This window comes from Typopeltis vanoorti, chromosome 1 (genome assembly GCF_054136105.1).
Source record: "Typopeltis vanoorti isolate ZY-2024b chromosome 1, IOZ_Tvanoo_1.0, whole genome shotgun sequence".
Classification (NCBI taxonomy): Eukaryota; Metazoa; Arthropoda; class Arachnida; order Uropygi; family Thelyphonidae; genus Typopeltis; species Typopeltis vanoorti.
Window position 1 is genome coordinate 133,396,747 of NC_143549.1, and position 24,390 is coordinate 133,421,136.

General features: G+C 35.2%; 1 protein-coding gene across 4 annotated transcripts in view; it reads right to left on the reverse strand.

Annotated features, from left to right (window-relative positions):
• rin (ras GTPase-activating protein-binding protein 2) overlaps positions 1-24,390 on the reverse strand; it is a 133,318-nt gene that overhangs the window by 40,435 nt on the left and 68,493 nt on the right. For 3 of the 4 annotated variants that reach the window (XM_090399340.1, XM_090399346.1, XM_090399332.1), the window contains 2 exons: positions 8,159-8,324; positions 6,677-6,770 (listed from right to left, as the gene is read on the reverse strand). In XM_090399340.1, the coding sequence (XP_090255466.1) occupies positions 6,677-6,770; positions 8,159-8,324 (260 nt within the window). The remainder of the gene's footprint in view (positions 1-6,676; positions 6,771-8,158; positions 8,325-24,390) is intronic. The other variant, XM_090399354.1, reaches the window with a different exon arrangement.

Genomic DNA, 24,390 nt, shown 5'->3' on the forward strand with positions numbered 1-24,390 from the left:
CCCATGGATGTTCTAAGACTTCTCTTGAAGAGACCACAGGAACTAGTCGGCGGCTTGTTAAAATGTTCTTTTAGTTTAGCGATGTTACCTATGGAGCTTTGCTTTGGACTTCTCATTAGTTATGCTATAAGTATTTGCTATAGTGAGTCAACCGTATTATATACAAAAAAACATTTAAATTCAGTTAATTCTAATCCATTTTTTTCCTTTTTATATTTTGGCATTCTAAAAAACTGATGGAAATATTAGATAATTTCACAAGTAGATTTCCTCTCTAATAAGTTCCAAATTACTTGAAGAATTATCATACTTGTGCAAGTAAAACCAGTATGCTAGAATAAAATAATTAGAAATCTTAATGCTGACATCTAAAACAATTAAAATGAATTTAGTATAGCAAATTATCAAAGGTCCTGACAAAATCCATTTAAGCAGAATGGTAAAGAAAACCAAATACAGTAGATTATGCATGAGATCTTTACAGATACTATAGTGAAAGTTAAAAAATTTTCTAAGGTTCAAAAAGATTTGGAATCTGATATGACATGTACATTTAAGTGAGCTTTTCATATCTGGTGAATGACAGTCACTTCCAGTTTTCACAGATCAAATACACAGGAGAATTTTTTGTGGCTTGGAAAGACTACTTCTAAAATTATTCCAAATTAAAATTTGGAATAACATCTCTCCTACACTATCTGATGTGGAAAACAAATAAATACTTGCATTAAAAATAAAACGAAAGATTTAAAGACTGACTGATATAAAATTAAATAAGAAGCACCAATAAGGATAAAGTCCTATATTTGGATTACAAAAAGGTACTGTTGCCAAACTGAAATTGGCTCATTGATGAAAATGCCTGAAGCCATTTTTATGCTTGTTGCATACATTTTATAATTTTTTAATATGCAGCTTTTATTGTTACAAACTACCAGCAAGGGGTGCTTATGTCAAAGCTGGATTAACAGGGAGAAGACCTCCACACAGCCCTTTGGAAGACTGTGCTAAATGTAAATGATATTCATATAGTTCTTTTTTCTATTTCTGATAATACAAATCAGATGTTGGAAGCATAGCTAAAGATGTTCTTTTGTAAATTATACTGGATTTTTTTTTCGTTCTGAAATGATTTTCATTCTAAGAAATGTTGGATATATAAATGCTGGTCCCAGCATTTCTTCAGAAAATCTAGTTTGTTAAGAAATCTGTTTAATACACATATTTTCAAATTTGTAGAACTTATTGAAAACTGACAAACACTGCTTCCATTCCAAATGAATAATACAAGTTCTTGCATAAAATAATGGATATATGTATTAGTCTCCTCTGTTCCAATCATTAATGACAGCAGGAATTATCACCTTTTTCTTTTTACTTCATAAATTGAACAGATTTCTATAAGAAGTGCCATGAAAATTTCAGAACATATGAGTTGCCATTAATGGACTGTATGTTCGTGCCCTTCTTAAGTAACTTTTCCATTTTATTGCTTATATTTATGGAAATTCTGGATATACATTTTGAATTAACTTGTCTCTGTCTCTCTATCTTACTTTCTCATTTACAGCTGCCCTGCAATCATTTTCTAGCATTTGCTGTTACTAACACAAACACTGCATGACACCATGCGAATTGCATTGATCACATCCAAGTTCTTCACTATGCTTGGTAATGCTGCTGTCAACACGTGTCTTTGTCCAGAGGTAAATATCTTCTAAAAACTTATTTCGGTAAGTATAAATTATTATTTTCACTTTCCTTTAGTATTTTCAGATGCTTTAGTATTTTACTGTGCATCCGAAAATCCTTTGTGCATTAAGGAAATTAGTTCTGTTGCTTTGTTCTGATGTTAACAATAGTATCTGATAACAGTACATACAACAGTCAATACCTTGTGGTAAACACTTTTGCTGAGAAGGCAACTGTAAAGAAAGTATCAAAGGGGAGCCTTAACATGTGTGACTCCAATCTTACAATCTCCACAGAATAATCAGAAGGCTTTGTTCTTGAAAATGTCCTCTACTATTCTACTACATCAGAACCAATTAGTTAAAAAATGATGCACAGCTCAGATAACAAAGAATGTGTCCACCCACTCCCCCACAGACATAAAAAAATAAAACCATTAAAATACCTAATGCCCTGGACAGAGTTCAGTTTGACAACATCTCAGATATTTTTCTTGAGCAGGAGAAAGAGATGGACTCTTGCCATCTGTAATTCTCCAAAAAAGACAAAATACAAAGCCAATGAAATGCAGACTTTGCAACATCGGAATACAAGTAGATCCACTAAAAATAATAAAAGCATTTCTACAACACATCGACATCAGCTCCTTCTTGCAGAAGTATAAGTGTGCCTTTGTCTGTAGGAAGCTTCACTCAAAGCCTTGTGACAATCCCACATTACAAAATGTTACTATCATCCACAAGGAGAGAGAGTGATGAGCCCATGGAGGAGTTGCCATCCTTGTGGGAGCAATATCCTTTTTCAGCAAGTCCTATTCATTATGAATACACTTGCCCCCCAATAGGATGCTCAATCACAAATATGCTGCATATAATTACCTCCCAGTGCAAATATTTGACAGGATGGATAACTGATATTTCATATTGCAGTTATTACTCCTATACTTTAATGAGGAATTTAAATGGGCACAACACACAATGGAATACTGTTCATATTAACATCAGAATGAGGGCTATCAAGAATACTCAATTTTTTCTTAAACACAGGGAGTAACACCTTCTTTCATATGTCCACCCAAACATTCACTGCCATTGACTTAATCTGCTCACCCCCCTCTTCCCAATGTTTAAATGTTAAATTGACAACTTATGTAGGGTGGGGGGGGGGGGGTAACGTGGATATGATAGTGATCATTATACTGTCATATCCACTTTACCGCATGAGTTATCTACTATATCACTGATATCATGATAGAAAATAGAGCAAACTGATGAGTACACTTTCTCTTCCTTGATAGATTTTGATTGCGACGTTTAGCTCATCACCTATCAGTGATGCAATGAATCACCATATATTATAAAAGCTATACTACTGCAATACCTAAAACAGGTTCCACTTTTCCATAAACCTGGTGTAATGCCAAATGCTCAGCAGTGAAGGAATCTCAGAACAAAGCTTAGGGTATATGTTCCATAGATACCCCCCCCCCCCCAAACCTGATTGCTTGATGTGCCTAAAGGTTACCTTTAGACCTCTACAAAAAATTTCTATGATGTTAAGATAACTTAAACAACCACAACCTATGAAGAAATCAAGAGGTTATAAAAGTCACCACAACTGCAGCAGTTACATTGGACAGGTGGAATGTTCTAGACAAATCTGTCAAAAAGAACATGTTGGAGATGTGGAGAAAAAAACAAGTGCATAGATCCAGCCTTTCCAGCCACCGATGAAAACCATTAAATCAATTGGCAAATCACCAAAATATCATACATAGAATTTGATAAGCATGTATGCATATTTTTTATAGAAGCTAGCGAGATGATACAATGTACAACTCAGTGCAATAAAAACCAGGGCCTGATATTAAATGGTCTCTGGACAGCATACATAAGAGATATATGTGTGGATGAACCAGGTTATGAGACAAAATATGGTATATGCTGTAACAATGACCCATGCTTATCTCATTCCTGTATCCAATGTCTATCAATGTTGAATGAATTAAAAAAAAAAAAAAAGTTTGTTATCTAGAAATCATCATGTCAATACCTCTTTTATATTTGTTTTATTGTATTAATCTGAAGAGGTACACAATATTGTTGTGATAAACTAGTAATTGATTTATTACTTTACATGGTTTTTTGCCAGTATTAATTTCATAATTATGAAATTCTCCTTTCTTTGTTGAAGGTGGAATGGATGACTACTAATAAACTTTGAACTCTGGATGCAGAAGAGGCATTTGATATAATTTATTTCCTCTGTTTAGTACACTCAGAGAACTAAACTGATGAAATTTTTCTTGAAGTTGTTAATGCAAATGCCAGATTAGTATGATGCTGTCTCTTGGCCTATGTTTGTAATTATAAGTCTGTACTGCTGTTCATGTCTTCATTTGTGCAATCTAATTTGAGAGAAAGCGTGCGAGAATGAATTGGTATCTTTACTTACAATATAATTATTTTTCTTTATATGTTATTAGATGAGCTATATATATAATTACTGTAAATAAGATTTATTAACTAAAATAAAGAGCCAAAAGGCTTTAGAAGGCTTAAAGATTTATTAAATTTTTGAATATACTTGTAGTAATTACTGACTTAGGTTATAACAATCATAATAATGCTTTACATCTATATGGCAAATCAGAACTGGGAGACAATGCTCTGGATACTCCTTTACAATACAATCAGATGGAAGAAAACGTGTGTTATACAGAAGTCATTACAGGCCTGAGAGACTATTTTTTAGAATCAGCAGCTGTGACGCACTCTCACCTTAAAATATAGCTGCATTAATTTACCAAAGATCTGGGAGACTGTCATTTTAAGATCCGATAGCATGACTTCTCTAACAGTTATCCAGCCCATTATTTCTGTTGTCAGTTGCAATTTAAACTGTATAGAAAAGCAAACAAGACTATATGGCGAGGCCTGGTGTGACACATCACCGAGCATTGGAGTGACCAAACGGCATCTGTAGATGCCCAGTGAACATAGAGAGAGAGAGAGAGAGAGAGAGAACAACTCCCAACTATTTTATAAATATATGTTTTATTAACTTGATTATATTTTGCTGAATTTCAAAGCAGCATCATCAGAGCACAACACAACATGTATATGAGGTACTGAGTGAGTGAAACAATTGTAATAGACAAAAAAAGTCCTATTTTGGCACCCTCTAATGTTGTAGAGGTAAAAAAAAAATAAATAAATAATAATAATAATAAATTACAGCTATGTGGGATTTGCTCTTAGGATAACAGTCTCTCAAATTTTTGGCAAATTAATGTAACAATATTTGTTCAGATTAGGAGAATTCTTCATAGCCATGGCTGGCTCAAAAAAACAATCTTTCGGATCTGTAACGACTTCTATTTGTTGCCATTCGTTTTGATCAGTGAATAATAATTTTTGTGGATACTGAAATACCAGATTTTCTGGTATTTCAATATCCACAAGTTCTGTTCATTTTATAATTCCTTTATGGAGATTACGTTTAATCTCTTAAGTGCTGTTCTTGGTTTTTTCCCAAGTTCGTATCTTTTCAGTTGGAAGCAGCCAAAATACCGTGCTGCTGCTACTCTAGTACCATTTTCCTTTGCAAATGCCAAGTTTGAAAGCAATATTATAGCATGTCTATGTTGCTGTCACGTCATGGCTTAATAATAATCTTAAACACCAGAATATCACTAATTGAATTAATGCATGTGAAAGACTGTTGGATGTGTGGTTTTGCCATCTGTCGTTATGAAATGTCAAGCACCAGACTGACAGCTGTGAAGCACTGTGTGCTGTGTTTTAAATGAAACCAGACACATTAAGTTCTATTTCACTATACAAAACATATCCATTGTTTTATTTAATTAGTTATTTTAAATATGTAAGAAATTTAACTTAAAATCACATATGAAATGAATTATTTTATGCTTCTACGAGAGTAGAAGCATAAAATAACAAATTTTAACCAATTGAAATTGCAAACTTCAGCATATAAACGCAACCCGGTTTTGAGATTTTTTTGAGGGGGGGGGGGGAATCTTAAACACCAGCAAAACCTCCCACCTTTTTTTTTTTCTTTCAAAAAATGGATTTATAAAATTTAATTCAGTATGCTTTGGCCAAATTTTAAACCAAATATTCAGCATTTGGTTATTTGCCCAAATCACGATTTGACACATCTTTATTTCTGATGTTTAATTTCTAACTTTTGCATCTTAATAAATTCTATATTATCCATGCTACTCCTGTCTCCTTTTTTTCTATTCTTCTCTTTTTTGATTAGATGATGTGTCTAATAATAATTTTATTAACGTTTCCATTTGGCAATCTTTGGGTCCAATTTCATTTTTTTTTTTTTTTTTTTTATAAGAAAGCATTACATGTAAACAATCCCTAGCTCTCTGCAAATTCAGCAAGTCTTTTCTCCCTTTCATTCCTTTGTTTCATCCCCTGATCATGCAGTCTTCAAATACTCATCAATTCCATTTCTCTGGAGGGGGGGGGGGGGGGGTCACCTGCCCAGGAAGAACTGGTTAAATATCAAGAGAGAGGGTAGATTTCTGCTGTATGAGACAAAAATATAGTAAAATAGAAAAGATTTACCTTTAGCCTTCAAATACTCTAAATAACATTGGGGATTATTGCATGAAGTCAAGCATCAAGATACCCTGGGTTTGCTAATCTCTTACTCACTAGAATGAGCCCCCCTCAGGATATAGTGCTACCTATCAGTTAAATGGTAAACTATTACCTTAATCCAATTCATAATTGGATAAGTGAAGTAGTGGCACAAAAAAAAAAAAAAAAATTAAAATGTCAAACAGAGGACTGGATCTCCTTAACTTATAGCCACAACATGTTTCCATAGAAAACATGTTATAGTAGCAACGTACATCCTGTGAAATCCTCGAGGTTACACAACAAGTCACAAAAGCAAAAACTATGGATTTATGGGGATAAATATTTTAAGCAAATCATACCTCACAATTTCCTCTTCACAATATGGAGATGTTGCATTTGCCTCTTGGATATCATCTGATGTTGTGCACTGATTTTGTTCATCCAGCTCAACTTCTAGTGAGAAAAAAAAAAAATGGAATACAGGATTTTTGTAGCATTCATTAAAGTGTGCACAAATTTGAGAAAAGCTTGATTTACTTAAATATCTTGAGAGAATTATAACTATTCCATTCTAATATTAGCTAACCAATCAAGAATATGCATCACTCTGGATGTGAATATTCTATGATTGATAGGAGGTAGATTCATTGAATCAAATCATTTTAATTATCTGTTTTATGTCACTAGATAAAGTTGTTGCATAAAGATAAATGCCCAACAGTCAACTGATGTCAAAAACACAGGACAACACATTCAACAACTCTGCATTCATTAAACTTTTAAACCATGGAATGCCAAACTGTAAATCTAATGCAACTCCCCCCCCCCACACTTTTCTCTCACGTGCTAGTGCGCACGCACAAACCACCAAAAGGAAGGCAGCTGGAATGATCAGTACTAAAATATGTAGACATTCAGAATAGAGAATGCTGATGTGATTAAAATTAGAAGTTATTTAAGATAGACAGACAGAGAGGTTTCAAGATTACTGTAAGCAGCATTTAAAAAAGGAAGTTTGGTGAGCATCAAAGATTATATCTCTCATCAAATTGGTAGTTTCAAAGATAACACAGATGATAACTAAAATAATCATTTCGTATATTTTGTCCCAATGAAATTAGTATCTTCAGAGAATGATATGAAGTACAGATAAGTGCATAAAGGCACTACATGAATGACACAAAAGCAAGCAAGCCTAGTCTTGAAGAAGAAAAGAAGCTATCTACTCCACATAATAATGTTCTTGGCCGATGTACTTAAAAGGCTGAAAGCTTCCTAAATGTAATGAAGTTTTATACATTCACTGAGACTGGCATAACTATTTAAAATAGGGGTAGATTCAAGAGTTATTTCTTATGGAAGTTGAATCACCTCTCATGGAATTTCTATAAGAAAAAATATCATTCCTTGACCATCTCATTAAAATATTTTGAACTAGTAAAAATGATTTCAAAATTAGATTAGAGATGGAATGGATAAATAAGAGAAAGAAATGCAGCAGGAGCTTTTAAGAAGGGGGGGGGGGGGTAAAGCAAATTATGTTAATAAGATGAGGAAGAGGTTATGACATAGTTTAAGCAAATGTTCCCAGAAACAATATTGTTGATGTACCTGTTTAACAACATTCCTGTAACATAAAAGAACTGCAGGGTAGGGATTAAGAGGCTTCAAATTACACAATTAACAATAGCAAGATTCTATAGTCAGTATGAGATAATTGGGGGGAGGGGGGGGTTCACAAAATTTTGCTTATGCATATTGCAACAGTATGCTTTAAAAATAATAGTTAATATGATCAGCTTAGTTTAGCAGGTACAGTATATAAACTACACTCACGATACCTGTTATTTCGTGGTTGTCAGTTTCTTCATCATCAGTAAATATTTCATCTTGATAACGAAAGATGTCATTTCGAACATAATACTGCTTTGGTGACTGTGGTGCTAAAACAAAAGTCTGCACAAATCTTCTCATTGGCTGTCCATTATTTGATAATTCACCATTAACCTAGAGTAGAAAATACATATCTGAAGGAAAATTTATCACTATGTAAACTATTTTTTTAATGGTGTCATTGTTTGAAATAGCATTAAAACAAATTATACATTAATTATATATTGGGTGTTATCCTTTATCCAAGAGTTAGCAAAGTTTGTGCCTGAAGTACTTTCAGTACTGGGGCAACTCGTGATAAAAGTTCTCATTACTTGCCTTAGTATCTCCCATAATGCAAAGCACATCTCTTTGCAGACATGTATAATGCTATGCGTTAAGGGAAGGGCCACTACCCAGACCGGTTTCGACCTTTATTGAGGTCTCATCAGTGGTAGCCATACCTAGAGGTAGTGATACTAAGGTGGAAGGTAATGGAGAAGTCATATTTACCTATATTTACCTTGTACTAAGTACAAGCCATTAGGAAAAAGAAAACCAGGACGTCCTCTTAAACTATTCAACGATGATTTCTAAGGCGATGATTTAGGCCATGCTAGGCCTAAATCCTTGATATGCATAATGGTGATGATGATATTTACCTATACAAGTTGCCAAAGGGTGTCACACCCTATTATTAAAATTCTCTTCAGGTGCAAACTTTGTTAATACTTGGATAAAGGATAAAACCCAATATATAATTAGTAGCATAGCCAAGCGAAAAAAATTCCACAAATTATACATTATCATTTTCAAATATATGTTCTAAATTATTATTATTGAGACCTCCAGGGAGTTAAAGACTCGGGAGGCAACAAATTACCCAAACCAGCTGTCATACACTTCCCTTAAATTCATTAACATTAGATGCACTCACTACCTTTAAAGGCAAACTATTCCACTCACTGTTCTGTGAGAGAGAAATCTAGCTCTTACCACTTTCTTGAATGCAAACAAACTCAACTTTCATGGATGCCCTATGTTCTCTCCCCACCTTCCATATAACGAAAAATTTCAGACAATATTCTATAATACCTATTCAGAAGTTTACAGATCTATCAGAACATCTTTAATTCTGTTCAAGATGTTCTGATAGATCTTTAGAATAATTTTGGATATAATCTTTGTAACTTCTTTGCACTCTTTCCACAGCTTTATCCCCTTGCAACCTGGGAGACCAAATTTGTGGACAATAATCCAGGTGCAGTCTTATCAAGGCCTTACAAAGAGGCAAAATGACTTCCTTATGCCTTACATGTAAATGTTCACTTTTAACATCACAATTATTGTCTGAGTTGTATTTGCAACTTTTGCTATGTGACCTTTGAATTTCAAATTCCTATTCACCATTACGCCAAGATCCCTAGGCTCATCAGTTTCTTGTAGCATAACTTTACACTCCACTGATATTAAACTAACAGCTATTTTCATTTGCCTAAATTTCCAGCCTATTGAAATCATTCTATAAGTGATGGATATTATAGCATCTCTGATTGCCCTGCCTTTCTTTGCATCATTGGCAAACAATTACCCATCTCCTGTTAGATACTTCCTAATGTCATTAATGTATAGACTAAACAATAATGGCCCAAGGACTGAACTCTGAGGTGCACACTACTGGTCACCTTAAATCTGGCAGATTCACACCCATAGTATAGTGCTTTTTGATATCCATCTGTCATATCTTCCCTTAAATTCATTCACACTAGGTGCACTCACTATCCTTAAAGGCAAACTATTCCATCACTCATTCACTGTTCATCTCATCACTCCGTGAGAGAAAACTTAGCTCTTACCCAATGTTCCCCCTAAGCTGTGCGTGCACACGTTTTACAAAGCGCACAAAGTAAAAAATATGCGCACACTAGATTTTCAAGATAAAAATAAAATTTATTATGAATGTTTTAGAGTTATTTGCAAAGTTAGAAAATTTAATTAAAGGCAATCAATCACTATTGTTATCTTTTTTATAATAAATTTAGTTTAATCCTTTATCCAAGTGTGAGCAAACAAAGTTTGCACCTGAAAGTATCTTCAGGACTGGGGTAAGGTGGTACAACACCAGGGCACTCCTTGCAAAGGTGGAGCAAGCTACTAACACTCCTATCTCAGTATCTCCCATAATGCAAAACACATCTCCTTGCAGATATGTCTAATGTTATGCATTAAGGGAAGGGTCACAACCCAGACTAGTTTTGACCTTTATTGAGGTCTCTTCAGTGGGAGCCAGGCCCAAGTGGAGATACCAGGCAGAAGCATTAGCAGGTCATCTCTACCTATAGAAGTTGTCAAATGGTGTGCCACCCTTTTTTTAATAAATTACTCTGGATTTAGAGAAAGATGTTGAAAGTTCATTTTTCACTTGGTTAGACTATAATAAATTTAGTTTAATCCTTTATCCAAGTGTGAGCAAACAAAGTTTGCACCTGAAAGTATCTTCAGGATTGCGGTAAGGTGGTACAACACCAGGCAACTCGTTGCAAAGGAGGAGCAAGCTACCAACACTCCTAACCCAGTATCTCTCAAAATGCAAAACACATCTCCTTGTGGATATGTATAATGTTATGCATTAAGGGAAGGGCCACTACCCAGACTAGTTTTGACCTTTATTGAGGTCTCTTCAGTGGGAGCCAGGCCCAAGTGGAGATACCAGGCAGAAGCATTAGCAAGGTCATCTCTACCTATAGGAGTTGCCAAACAGTGTGCCACCTTTTTTTTATTCAATATATATATTAATATATTCATATATTATGAATAATATATTCAATAAAGGTCGAAACTAGTCTGGGTAGTGGCTCTTCCCTTAATGCATAACATTATACATATCCGCAAGGAGATGTGTTTTCCATTTTGGGAGATACTGGGTTGGGAGTGTTGGTGGCTTGCTCCACCTTTGCAACTCGTTGCAAAGGTGGTACAACACCAGGCAATGAGTTGCCTGGTGTTGTACCACCTTACCCCAGTCCTGAAGATACTTTCAGGTGCAAACTTTGTTTGCTCACACTTGGATAAAGGATTAAACTAAATTTATTATACTCTAACCAAGTGAAAAATAAACTTCCAACATCTTTCTCTAAATCCAGAGTAATTTAAAAAAAAAAGGTGGCACACCGTTTGGCAACTCCTATAGGTAGAGATGACCTTGCTGATGCTTCTGCCTGGTATCTCCACTTGGGCCTGGCACCTACTGAAGAGACCTCAATAAAGGTCGAAACTAGTCTGGGTAGTGGCCCTTCCCTTAATGCATAACATTATACATATCCGCAAGGAGATGTGTTTTGCATTTTGGGAGATACTGGGCTAGGAGTGTTGGTAGCTTGCTCCACCTTTGCAAAGAGTTGCCTAGTGTTGTACCACCTTACCGCAGTCCTGAAGATACTTTCAGGTGCAAACTTTGTTTGCTCACACTTGGATAAAGTATTAAACTAAATTTATTATAGTCTAACCAAGTGAAAAAAAAACTTTCTGTTATTTTTTTTTTTACTTCATTTCTTACTTCTAATCAGATCAATATTAAATACATATAAAATATTTATGTTAGCTCTGTGATTGATGTCACACAACTTACTTGGTGATGGTAATAATACACACACTTAGAATCCTATCTGGTACAGTCGGTATCGTGTTGGCCTCGCATGCGTGAAGTCCCTGGATCGAGTCCTGGCCAATGCCTGTGAATCGTGATTTCCGACTATTTACTGGGGAGTTGGGGTGACCTGACTGACATCCCATTGACACCAGAAGGTAAAGAGTGAACTAAATTCTTTTAACTTATTTTTGCTTAAATGATCAGTATGGTGACTCGTATGGGTGCGCACATACTTTTCAAAAGAAGGCAAATTTTGCACACACACACACAGCAAAAAATTAGAGGGAACATTGCTCTTACTCCTTTCTTGATGTGGATAGCCAATCCACTGATCAAAGTCAAGAGTTTATATTCCAATCTGATATTCTCTAGTTTATGCAACAGCCTTTCACGTGGTATCCTATCAAATGCTTTAGCAAAATCCAACATTATCATTGTGTATCCATTATCCAACTTAACTTATTTATATCCAACTTATTTTATAACACTGTTATAAAATAAGTTGGATATAAAAAAAAAGACGTATCCCAGCACATTCCAGCAAATGTGCTGGGATACGTCTAAAAATTACTAAAACATGACCTTCCTTTAGTAAACCCATGCTGCTCCTTGCAGAGAATAGCTTGTTTGTCTATCCATTTCTGTATGCTAATTCTTATCAACTTCTCCAAAATCTTCAATACCACACCAAAGATACTGAGAGTTCGGTAGGTAGACATCAGTTCTTGCACCATTCTTGTACAAAGGAACTATCGTACATTCCTTCCATTCATGTGGTTTCATTCCTAAGCTGAGACTTGAGTTATACAAACATGTGATAGGCCTAGCCAAATTCAGTTAAACATTCCAGCAAATGTGCTGATATTCCATCTTATCTCATATTGACAAATTCTTATCCAAGTTATGCAACAATCTTCGACCTTATTTTCATGCAATGGCAGTAGCACATGATTAATAGTAAAATTATATATATATATATATATAGTGGTATTAACTTTTAACAGCACATTAAGATGACCAATGAATGTATTAAGTTTGCTGGTATTCTGGATTCAAACTGGCATTAGAACACCAAAGCAATTGTCTGCACAACCAGAACATAGCAAAATAAGTGTCCCTGGGGCTAGAGATAGCCGATATTCATAAAATTAGTTCCTCACATTTCAGATAACTTAATGCACTCAAACTACACTTGAGTTTAGAAGAGTACTTCATGCTACTGCTGCTGATTCTAAAAAGTTCACATTTGCAATGGTTTCTATCCACTATTTTTTTCTTCCAACCATATGTGAAGGTGGTTCAAAATCTGGTTTGCCAGACCTAAACTGTTCAAAATAAGCCAGCTTGCAAGCACATTGCATTTTAATATGGTACTGGACACAGCTAAAGAATGGAATCCATCCTTATGATTTTTTTTAAAAAAATTCTGCTTTAAAAGCAATATGTAGGATTAAAAAGATGGCGATCCTAGATTAACTTTATTTAGGAATGCCATCTTTTTAGGCATATCCCATAAATGATCTGGGATACATCTAAAAAGTACTTTTAAAAAGTACTAAAGAGTGTTTTTTTCTTTGATCATGTATGGATTGTTAAAAAAAGTCACAACCATATTCAGAAGGAGTGGCATTGTAACAATCTCACAATCTTAATTTACTCATGTTCATTTTTTTAAGTACTGAATATGGGCATAAAATGCGTGAATAAAAATTTAAGTTTTGGTATACGATAAGCAGATGTTGGTTGTAGTAATGTTAAGGCATCTAATCATAATCACATTAACAAATATAAATAAGTTTTTAAAAAATGTTTTAAGCATTATCATAAAAGGCTTACCCTGATTTAATCCATAGGGATTTACATAGACTATAATGTGGTATGTATATTATAACTATTCATAAATGTTCCTATGCTATACATTATTACTGTAAGGTACAATCACTATTCTAACGGCAATCACGTTGTCAGTAGTTTTGCTTTGAATTTCACTAACAGGTGTGTGTGTGTTTTGAGAGTTTGGAACAGCTTTTGGCAAGTAAACAAGTAAGCTGGAAAAAAGTGAGGAAGGGGGGGATAAGACTACCACGTTAAATTCTGTGATTTCAGAAGGGTTTTTATGCATCTCTTTATCTACTCTCCGATGAGGAACTCTGAAGTTAATAACTGAAGGACAGTATTATGTATTAAGCATCATATACAAATAAGAAAGCTACGTGCTCAGTCAGGAAGCAACACATGTTCCATGAAACTCTTCACCAAACTCTGTGTGAAACTTTAGGGGACTGTGCCCATGCATATCCAACAGTTGCCAGATTGGTGATCAAATTTAAAACTGAGCATCCAAAGACAACAGATGCCCCCAGGTCAGGAAGACACACACACACCTTCCATAGCGATCACACCTGAAAACGTAGATGCAGTGCACGGTATGATCTTTGATGATAAGACAAATACCAGTTAAAAACATTGCAAAGACTCTTTTAGCTGATGGTCATCTTCACCAAAATTAAGAAAAACTTGTATTTGCATGGTACTTCATATACACTAGGCAAAGACAGTAAAGTCTGTTGGTCTGTAATTAGCTGGAATTAAAAAACTAAAACTTGTGAAAAGTCTGCGCTGGAGAAATTGAAATATTAACAGACATGGCAAAGTAATGAAATTTGCTTATATAAAAATATTTTAATGGTTTCAAGAATTCTGGTTGATGTTGAAAGTTTTCCCACTTGGTTGTAGTATAAATTAAAGATGCCAGGAAATTATATTCTTGGTTTAATCCTTTATCCAAGTGTAAGCAAACAAAGTTTGCATGTAAAGTAACATCACAACTAGGCAACTTGCATATAAAGGTTAATGACTTCACATCACTTGCCTTAGTATTCCATAATGCAAAGCACATATCCTTACAAATGTATATGAATTATGAGAAGGGTCACTACCCAAACAGTTTTCAACCATTACTGAGGTCGAATCAGCAGGAGCCAGACCCAGAAGTGATACCAAGGTTTAATTTCTCGGCATCTTTAATTTATAGTACAACCAAGTGGAAAAACTTTCAACATCTATCTTTAATCCAGAGTATTTTAGTAATAAGGTGTGACACCTTTTGGCTACTCCTATATGGAAATATGACTTCTGGATTACTTTACCCTGGTATCACTTCTGGGTCTGGCTCCCACTGATGAGACCTCAATAAAGGTCAAAACTGGTCAGGGTAGTGACCCTTCCCATAATGCACAGCATTATACATGTCTGTAAGGATATGTCCTTTGCATTATGGGATACTAAGGCAAGTGATGTTTAGTCATTAGCTTCTACTTGAATAAAGATTAAACCAAGAATATAATTTCTTGGCATCTTTAATTTATAATTCTGGTTGAGTTGATTGGCAATTCTCGATGCTATCAGAGGGAAAAAAAAAAAAAAAAAAAAAAATAGAACTATAACAAATAAGTATGCGTAAGAATATGATATTACAAAGGGGGAAAACTCTGTAATACCATTAGTCAAAAAAATAAAAAATAAATAAAATAAAATAAATAAATAAATTAATTAATAATAATGAAGTGTTAAGCAAGATACTTCCCAAAACTGGAAAACTTTAAGCAATCAGATGTGTTTTAAATCTCGTTCAATAAGAGTTCGGCTTTCTTCATTACCAATAAAAAAAAAAAAATTGGCTTGGAGTTCTGAGATTTGTAGAAATGGCATGACTGGCCAGTTTAATAGAATTATTAAACTCAAGAGATTGAAGGAGATATGAAGTCGTCTAGCAAATTTTTCAGGCAAACTTTTGACATATGAAACACTCTAGAAGTATCTCCTCAATGAACACCATCAGGAGTGCAGCCATTAGAGAAGAACCTAATTCGCTACATATTCTCTTGTTTTAGAAGAGAATATGCAGTATGCAAAGAGCTGTTTTGATAATGAGACCTGATACAAAGCAACACTAATGTATCTTCCTGTATTCTGAAAACTGCAGGCTACCATCAGGCTATTTAAGGAAAGGAAGGTTTTTATCTTCTATTTCCAGAGTTCTGATTCTTAGACAGAATTAGTTTTGTGAAGAAAACATTTCATCCTTAACTGGATCTTTCAGATTAACCCGTTTCATTTAATCAGTCAACTGACATGCCACATTTTTGTAGGCAAATTCTATACTGATGTGACTCGCAAACCCAATTTCAATGATAGCAATGTCCAATTTATTTGATTAAATGCTCAGCTTTCTGATTATGGAAATCAGATAATTTCACTACTGCTATTTCTTGTTCTTTGTGCTCAAGAAAAATGTATAGCACTGACAACTACAGTTGCTTCACCATTACAACCTTGTAATCAGCAGTGGATTTCAACAGCCCTCATTTTTGTGGGTCAAAAATTCAATCATGAATTTTTGATAAACTTGTAGAGGGCACATCCATTGTATATGTAATAACATATACAATGAATACACAGAATACAACTCTGATCATATACCAATGTATAATAAATTGTAGTGGATGGGTGAAGGGACGAAACAAGACTATATAAATTTCAAGGCCACTTACACTCCAAGCACTGTACCCAAGAAGGTGTTACTTTTAGCAAAACCTTGTACTATGGAAATCATCAGAAAGACTTGAAAGCTACATTCCATGTGAAGCATGATGTCCAGCGCTAAGGGATTCCCTTTTGGTATAATGGCAAATCTGTCCTTTATAATGAAATCATTTCATCAGTTGTGAGTGGTCATCCTGATAAAGTTGCCACTCATGTCTATAAGTATGGTGTCAAATGTAGTTTTCTGTCAATGCATCAGAGAATAAAACTTGCAATTCAAATTTCTTATTCTTTTCTAAGGAACAAGAGAATTTTAGAAATATTAAGCACCATTTCTAATAGTTGTGGATTTAGTGTTTTGAAAAACTGCCTCTAGCACTGGACACCACATGCTGGTTCTTAAATCTACAGATCACAGCTAGTTTAACTGCCCAAATGGCTGTAAAGATGAAATATCAAATAATTTATGCTCATATCCATATTTCTATAGCATCCATGTAAACACATCAAGGACATACGTTAATTAATACTAGTGCATGGTTCAAAGTTGTTATAAAACCGTTTTTTTGAATATCTATAGTAAATGAAATTATTCCAGTTTTTCAAAGTAATCGCTGGGGAAAATTGTCAAAGGAGATAAAAAAAAAGTGATAAAACAGCCAAAAATATTCAAGAGAAATGGAATCAGAAGTATCTATTAATCAATACTTGAAGCGAAAAAAAGCTCTCAGAAAGTTGAAATGTGGAAAGTCTTCAGCTAAGTTGTTTAAAATTACAGTTGAAGTAATTAAAACTACATAGGCAGTGCACAATGTCTAATTGATGGGCAGTGTTTGCCTACTTTGTGATTAAAAAGTTTCCAATGGGGCTGCCACCACATCCACATGAAAAAGCAGCTTGAGTAGATGATATCCAACTTGAAATGGTATAAAATTTTTGCAGTGACTACACTGAAAAATCTAGATGCTTTATCAAAAAAGTCTAATCTCATATGACGGGTACAGTTCAATTTGTATCAATTTATAAAGAGTGAAAATAAAACTAAAAGTGAAAATAAAAATAGGGGTGCTTAAGGGTCAAAGCTGTATAACTGAGAGGAGACCTCCACATAGCCTTTAAAGGAATGCAGAGAACCTACCAGGACTTCTGACCTAATGTCCAATCCTCACCTTCTCGTGGTGCACCCTGTTGGGTATGTACGTGGATAGTGAACGAGAATGGGCTGGCAATTTGAGATTTAGCCGACCAAATTGTATTCTTATTGGTTAAACAAAAATAAAAAATGATAGTACAACATGACAAAATTTCATGCCAGCTGGGACGTCTCCCGGTTAAACAAGGCCCCCATTTTTTTTTCGCCAGGGAACCAGGGCGAACAGTGAAAAGTCAGCTACTGGAACAAATCTGAAAACAAACCCCAACTCCACATATACATTAAAGATCGGTACTATCAACAAAAGAAGTCTGAATGGCAAAGAAATGGAGCTAGCTGAGGAATTAGATAAGTATACCAGATCGACATAATAGGGATGAAACAAAAAAGACAAAAACTGGTGAGATCTTTCTGAGCAATAAATACAAAATGTTATATTCAGGCAATGACAATCAAGGAAAAGAAGGAGTAGCCATAGTATTCAACACAAAATACGAGGCTAATCTTCTTGAATGGCAGTCAGTCTCAAGTAGAGTAATGTGGGCAAATACGAGAATGGGGAACTGGACAATGAGACTTATTTGTGCCTATGGTCCCACAGAAGGTTCTACTAAGGTAGAAGTGGAGGAATTTTTTTGAGGCTTTAGAAAAAGCAACTGACACAATGAAAAAGGAAAAGTTGGTCCTTGTTGGGGATCTAAATAGCAGAGTAGGAAATGATTGTGAGACATACAAAAATATTTTGGGAAAATGGAGAAAAGAGCAAAGCTAATAATAATGGTAAATATCTGTTGGATTTCTGCTCAGGACATGGACTGGTTATTACTAACACCATGTTCCAACATAAAAATGTGCACAAATTCACATGGAGAGAAGAGGCAAGGAATAAGAAAAGTCTCATTGACTATGTTATTGTTGAAAGTGATGTTTTTTCCCTGTTGCAGGACACCAGAGTGTACAGAAGGTTTGAAATTGGAAGTGATCACTATTTAGTCTTGAGCAGGATAAAATTGAATTTTATATTGAAAAGAATAACATGTAAGAAAGTTTTAAACCGAATAAAAGTTGAGCAGCTCTCAGATGTGAACTGTAGACTAAAATACACAAAGATTATTGAAGAAAAAATGAAAGAGTTTGAGAACAATAACCAAACCTTGGAGATTCAATGGCAAACTCTGAAGAAAACATTGATTGATTCTGCCAGAGAGGCATGTGGTGAGGTTGTCTGCAAGGATAAAAAAAATCAGAACTGTATGGTGGACACAGGAAGTTAAAGAGGCAGTGAAGGAAAAGAAGAAAGCATATCAAAAGTTCCTGGCAAATAAATCAGCTTGTGCTTTAGAGAATACAGTGACAAATGCAAAAATGCTAAACACTGTGTAAAACTAGCTAAACAAAAGTCATGGGAGGACTTTGGCAAGAATATAGAAAATAAATATCAAGAAGGTGGCAAAATATTCTGGAGGTTGTTGAAGAAGCTCAGGAATGGAGGAAAGAGTACTGTAAAAGAAGTTAGAGATGATAAAGGTGACATGAAAACGGGAGAAAAAGACATCCTTGAAGTATGGAGTAATTACTTTGAAAAACTGCTAAATGAAACAAGCACTGATGACAGCACAGTGGTAAAAAACACTGACCAGGCATGCAGTCAGGAATACATATCTATACTTGAAGTAGAAAAAGCTATCAAAGGCTTGAAATGTGGAAAGGCAGCAGGAGTAGATGATATTCGAAAAGAAATGTTGAGGTATGGTGGTATAAGAGTCTTACAGTGGCTGCACTGCATAGTTCAGAAAGCCTGGACAGAGGAACGAATTCCCGATGATTGGAGTAGAGCTCTCATAGTACCCATATATAAAAAGGGAAATAAAACTGAATGTGAGAATTACAGAGGTATTTCCCTACTGAGTGTTCCTGGCAAGATCTATGCATGTATACTTGAGAAACGGTTGAGAAGAATTGTGGAAGAAAAGCTTGGTGAAGAACAAGCTGCATTCAGGCCAAATAGTGGCTGTCAGGATCAGATCTTTACTTTATGGCAAATAGTCGAGAAAGCATGGGAATATAACAAAGATCTGTATTTAAGTTTTGTCGATTTGGAAAAGGCATATGACAAGGTGCCAAGAGAGAAGCTATTCAATACGCTACAGTTATATGGTGTCAATAGGGCATTATATCAAGCAATACTTAGTCTTTATTTGAGTTGTAAGTCACCAGTTAGAATTGAAGGAAGTACAGGAAGATGGTTTAATGTTAAATCTGGTGTGAGACAAGGATGTACATTATCCCCTCTGTTATTCATTACCTATATGGATCACATTATGGAGGAAAGTGGTATTAAACATGATATCAAAATTGGAGAAGCTAATGTCAGCTCTTTGCTTTATGCGGATGATGTTATACTTCTAAATAAATCCGCTACAAGTCGGCAAGATTCTCTGACTAAATTGAATAACTGTTGTAATAGATATGGTATGAAGATCAGCATTAAAAAGACAATGAAAATAGGCAGAATCATTGAAAATGTCAACTGTGTCATGAATGGAGAACCTGTGGAACAAGTAAAACATTTCAGCTACTTAGGCACGATTTTTACTGAAGATGGTAAATTAAATACAGAAATAGACAACAGAACCAGCAAAGCTGGTATGGTGGGAAGTCAATTGAATAAATTCATATGGAATAAGAGAGAAATTAGCTGGAACACTAAATTAGCATACAAGACAGTGTTCAAACCAGTTTTCACTTATGGATCTGAGAGCTGGGTCAGAAGTAAAACACTTGACCAAAGACTAGAGACCGCAGATATGAGAGTCCTGAGAAATCTTATAGGCGTGAACAGATGGCATCAATGGCAATATCATATTAAAAACGAGGATATTAGGAAAGAACTTGACATTGTTAGCATCCAGGAATGCGTTAGCAGAGCTAATCTCAGGTGGTATGGTCACTTAAACAGAATGGGTGAAGAAAGATTAGCAAAAAAAGTATTCTCTGCCAGGTTGCCAGCAAAACTACCCAGAGGAAGACCAAGATATAGGTGGATTGATACGGTACAAAGTGCCTTGGACGATAGAAATATAAGATCTGATAATGTTGGAGTCTTGATAAGTAACAGACTGAGTTGGAGGAAAATTGTAGATACGAAGTTAGTAATGATGTAATTTTTTTCATGTAGTACTACCATATCCTGTACACCCCTTCAGGGTACATGGCAGGAATTTGATGATGATGATGATGAAATTAAAACTAAAAATTATAAAGGATATTCTTAATTTATTGGTCTAGGAAAGATAAATTATTAACACAAGCAATTAGGAATTCAATAGAAGATAAGAATCTACATTTAAGCTACACTGACCTCAAAAACCTAAAAGGGGGGGAGAGAGGCATATAACCAAGTACAAAGAAGGAATCTATTCAAAACTCTAACTCCATATGATGTAAATGGAACTACACATAAAGTGATAAATATGTAAGTGCACATCAGTAATTAGAATTAAAGAATATATATATATATATATATATATATATATATATACAGGGTGTTCGGGATAAATTTGACAGTTTCGTAAGGAAAAAGAAAATCTTCTTTGTATCTATTAAATTTAATGAATTGACAAAAAAACATTACAGGCAGAGTTAATTACAATACTATCAACAAGATTTACTCAAAATAACCACCATTAGCATCGATCACAGCTTCAATTCTGCTTCGGAACCTCGAACAAGCTGATGCTACAGTCTCCCTGGGAAGGGCCGCAAAAACTGTTTTAATTTTATCCATTAACTGGGCTTTTGTATTACTGGAAGTGCAATTGGTGTCTTTTTCAACTGCGCCCCATACAAAATAATCCATGGGGTTAAGGTCTGGGGAGTTTGGAGGCCAAACATTTGGACTGGTGAAGTCGTAGAAATTTTCAGACAACCATTTTTGACTTTTCTCAGAGGTGTGGCAAGGGGCTGAATCCTGCTGCCATACATACGGCCTACCATTGGCTACCCTTGTTATCCAGGGCTTGACTACAGTTAGCAACTCCACGAACAAAGCCCGAATTCCAATGCCAGGGTTCTTCAACACCTGTTCCTGCAGATTTGCGAGGAATTCTGCTGTACGAACGCAATCAGATCGTCTGCTAGGGATCTTTCTTCTTGCTACATCCTCGTAGTCACCATTGCAAGTCTCTAGTTCATGCCTGATTGTTTTTACTGTATTCAGGGAGCATTGGGCAGCAGTCGTAATATCCTTATTTTGATGGCGGGCACGAATCATCATGATACAAGTTATTCTCTTCCATGATTCAGGTGGGTTCCAGCTATCCATCCTTTCTGACATCTTGTATATGAATGAAGAAGGGTCCAAACTTTTAAATGAAGAGAAGTGTGTGTTAATACATATAACTTACGGAAAAATATAATTAATTATAAATATGTCAAATTTATCCCGAACACCCTGTATATATATATATATATATATATATATATATATATATATATATATAGGCAGATGATTTCATGTTAAAGGCAGTATAGGTTAAGTTTGTCCACTATCTTCACTGTTATTTTACTTCACAGGTTGACTATGATGAGGAAAGTGATATTAAATCGATATCCATATAAGAAATATTAAACTGTTTTTTATGTATATGTTATGCTTTCTGAAATATATATTAGACCAGAAATACTCAAAGATGGAGAGAAAGTATCACAGTAGATATACTATATAATTCAGGCTCATTCAGAGAGCTGAATTCCGGATGACTGGAGTAGACCTATCATAGTGTAGATCTACACTGTTCAGTCAAAATATTTACCAGAAAAACGTCTTCTATACCATAACACTCTACCTCCTGAATTTCTGCTGGACCAATGATACAGGCAATTCCTTTCAAATTTTTGCCTAACCCTTCACCTGCCATCTGCATTGCAAAGCTGGAAATGGGATTCATTTGAAAAGGCAACTTTGTTCCAATCTTCAATGGTCCCATGACATCTCTCAGGTGTAAAATGCAGACATCGATGATCAGGTATAAGCATGAGTTCTATGATTGGGTATTTCAGAAGCAGAACTACAACTGCCCTTGTAGGAAATAATGTGCACTGCACTTTACTGTAAGAGGATTATAAGGTTCATTCCCATGACAGTAGCAGCGGAGTTACTGTAGTTTGAGTTCACAGCAGTACATGCTGTGCTGCTATGACAAACTTATTTATTTAAACACAATTTAATTGATCTACTCAGGTGGCACTTTTAGAATTGTCTGTTTACATTTAATTTAGTGTTAATGTATAATAGTTGTGGATCTTGCTGCAGCCCACATGACAATCTCAGTTGTCATGTGGGCTGCAGCAAGATAAGTATTTCATATTTAAATGTATGCCAATATTATCTAAATTGTGGATTAATTACAAAATCATAAATTCATGTTTTTGTTAGCACACTGATAGAACATATCAGTGAAAGACAAGTCATTGTGTAGGTCTTCACAAAAGAAAAAGTAGACACTGCGGATTTCTTTAAAATGGTCCGGTGCGATGAATGTAATATGTATGTGTAGGAAGATGTCACGGATATTTATGTAGAGAGGAAGAGCAAGAGGAATAAGAGAAAAGAATGTGTGGGAATGTAGGAAATACGATATTCTGATGGACCATGAGGCTTGCTTAAATATGAGAAGGGAACACGGCAGTTAAAGATTGTGCAAATGTCCAGGGAATGTAGAAATGATAGTGTGGAAAAAATTCGATTGGTGATAAAGTGGGTGATAATTATACGACATTAAAAAACAGAGTGAAATTAATGATAAAGTGGACAATAATGATGTTGAAAAACGGAGTTCAGTTACCGGTAAGGTGGCGAGTGGGACTGACAGCAAGAGTGAGTGAGTGAGTGAGAGTGTGGCAATAAAATAGCCAGAGTGAAATGATAGCAAAAAAGAATGCAAGATTTGCAAAAAGTTGAAGATGAGGCAAGAAATGTGGTGGCTGCAGAGTGAAATGAAGAGAATTGTAGATATGTATGGAAGAGTGAAGAAAACAAAAAACAAGCGGTCAGTATGAAAATAGAAAATTGCAAGTGGCATTATATAATGACTGATTATTGGGAGTATGGTAAACGAGAAGATGCACAAGAGTTTGTTTTTCTGCAGGTAACATGAATAGTGGTTGAGTTATTGGATATAAGGACTAAGTGAGCAAAGGAGTTGGTAGTAGGGGCAAATGACATGACTCAGAACAATGGATGGATACTAGGAGGTTGTTGAAAAGGATAAATGATAACAGTGTGATAGGAAAGGAAGTCAAATGTGTTGTCCGGGTATGGTAGTGATGAGGTGGAGAGCAAAAATTATGAATGATATGTTAGCAGAAATCTGTTGTGAAGAAAAAGAAGTGCAGTTAGTTAATGTGTGGAATGAGTTTAAAGGAAGAATCCAACTGTATAAGAGTGATGGACAGCATTTGAATGGTTTTGGCATGAGTCATTTGAGAGATTGCTGCTGGAAGAGACAGTAATGAGTGCAGAGAATGAATCTGGGCAATTAAGAAGCAAGATGAAATTGTCGGAGAGTAAGGAAGGAGAGACTGAAGTGGTGCAGATAGCAACCAGAACTAGAGAAAATGAGTTTCTTGAGATTTGAGGGATAATTACCTCAGACAGCATATGGCAGTGGGTATGTGAGGATTTAAAGGTCTTGGATTTGATTGTTTCATCAAAGTATGTCGTTATAAATGAGGTGTCAAATCTCCCTCCACTTGGTGAGAGTGACCATGAAATGATCACCTGGGTGGTTGCCAGCCATGTGAGGAAAGGGTATGTGTGCAACTGCAAGACTAGTGGTTATGAGTAGTTCAGG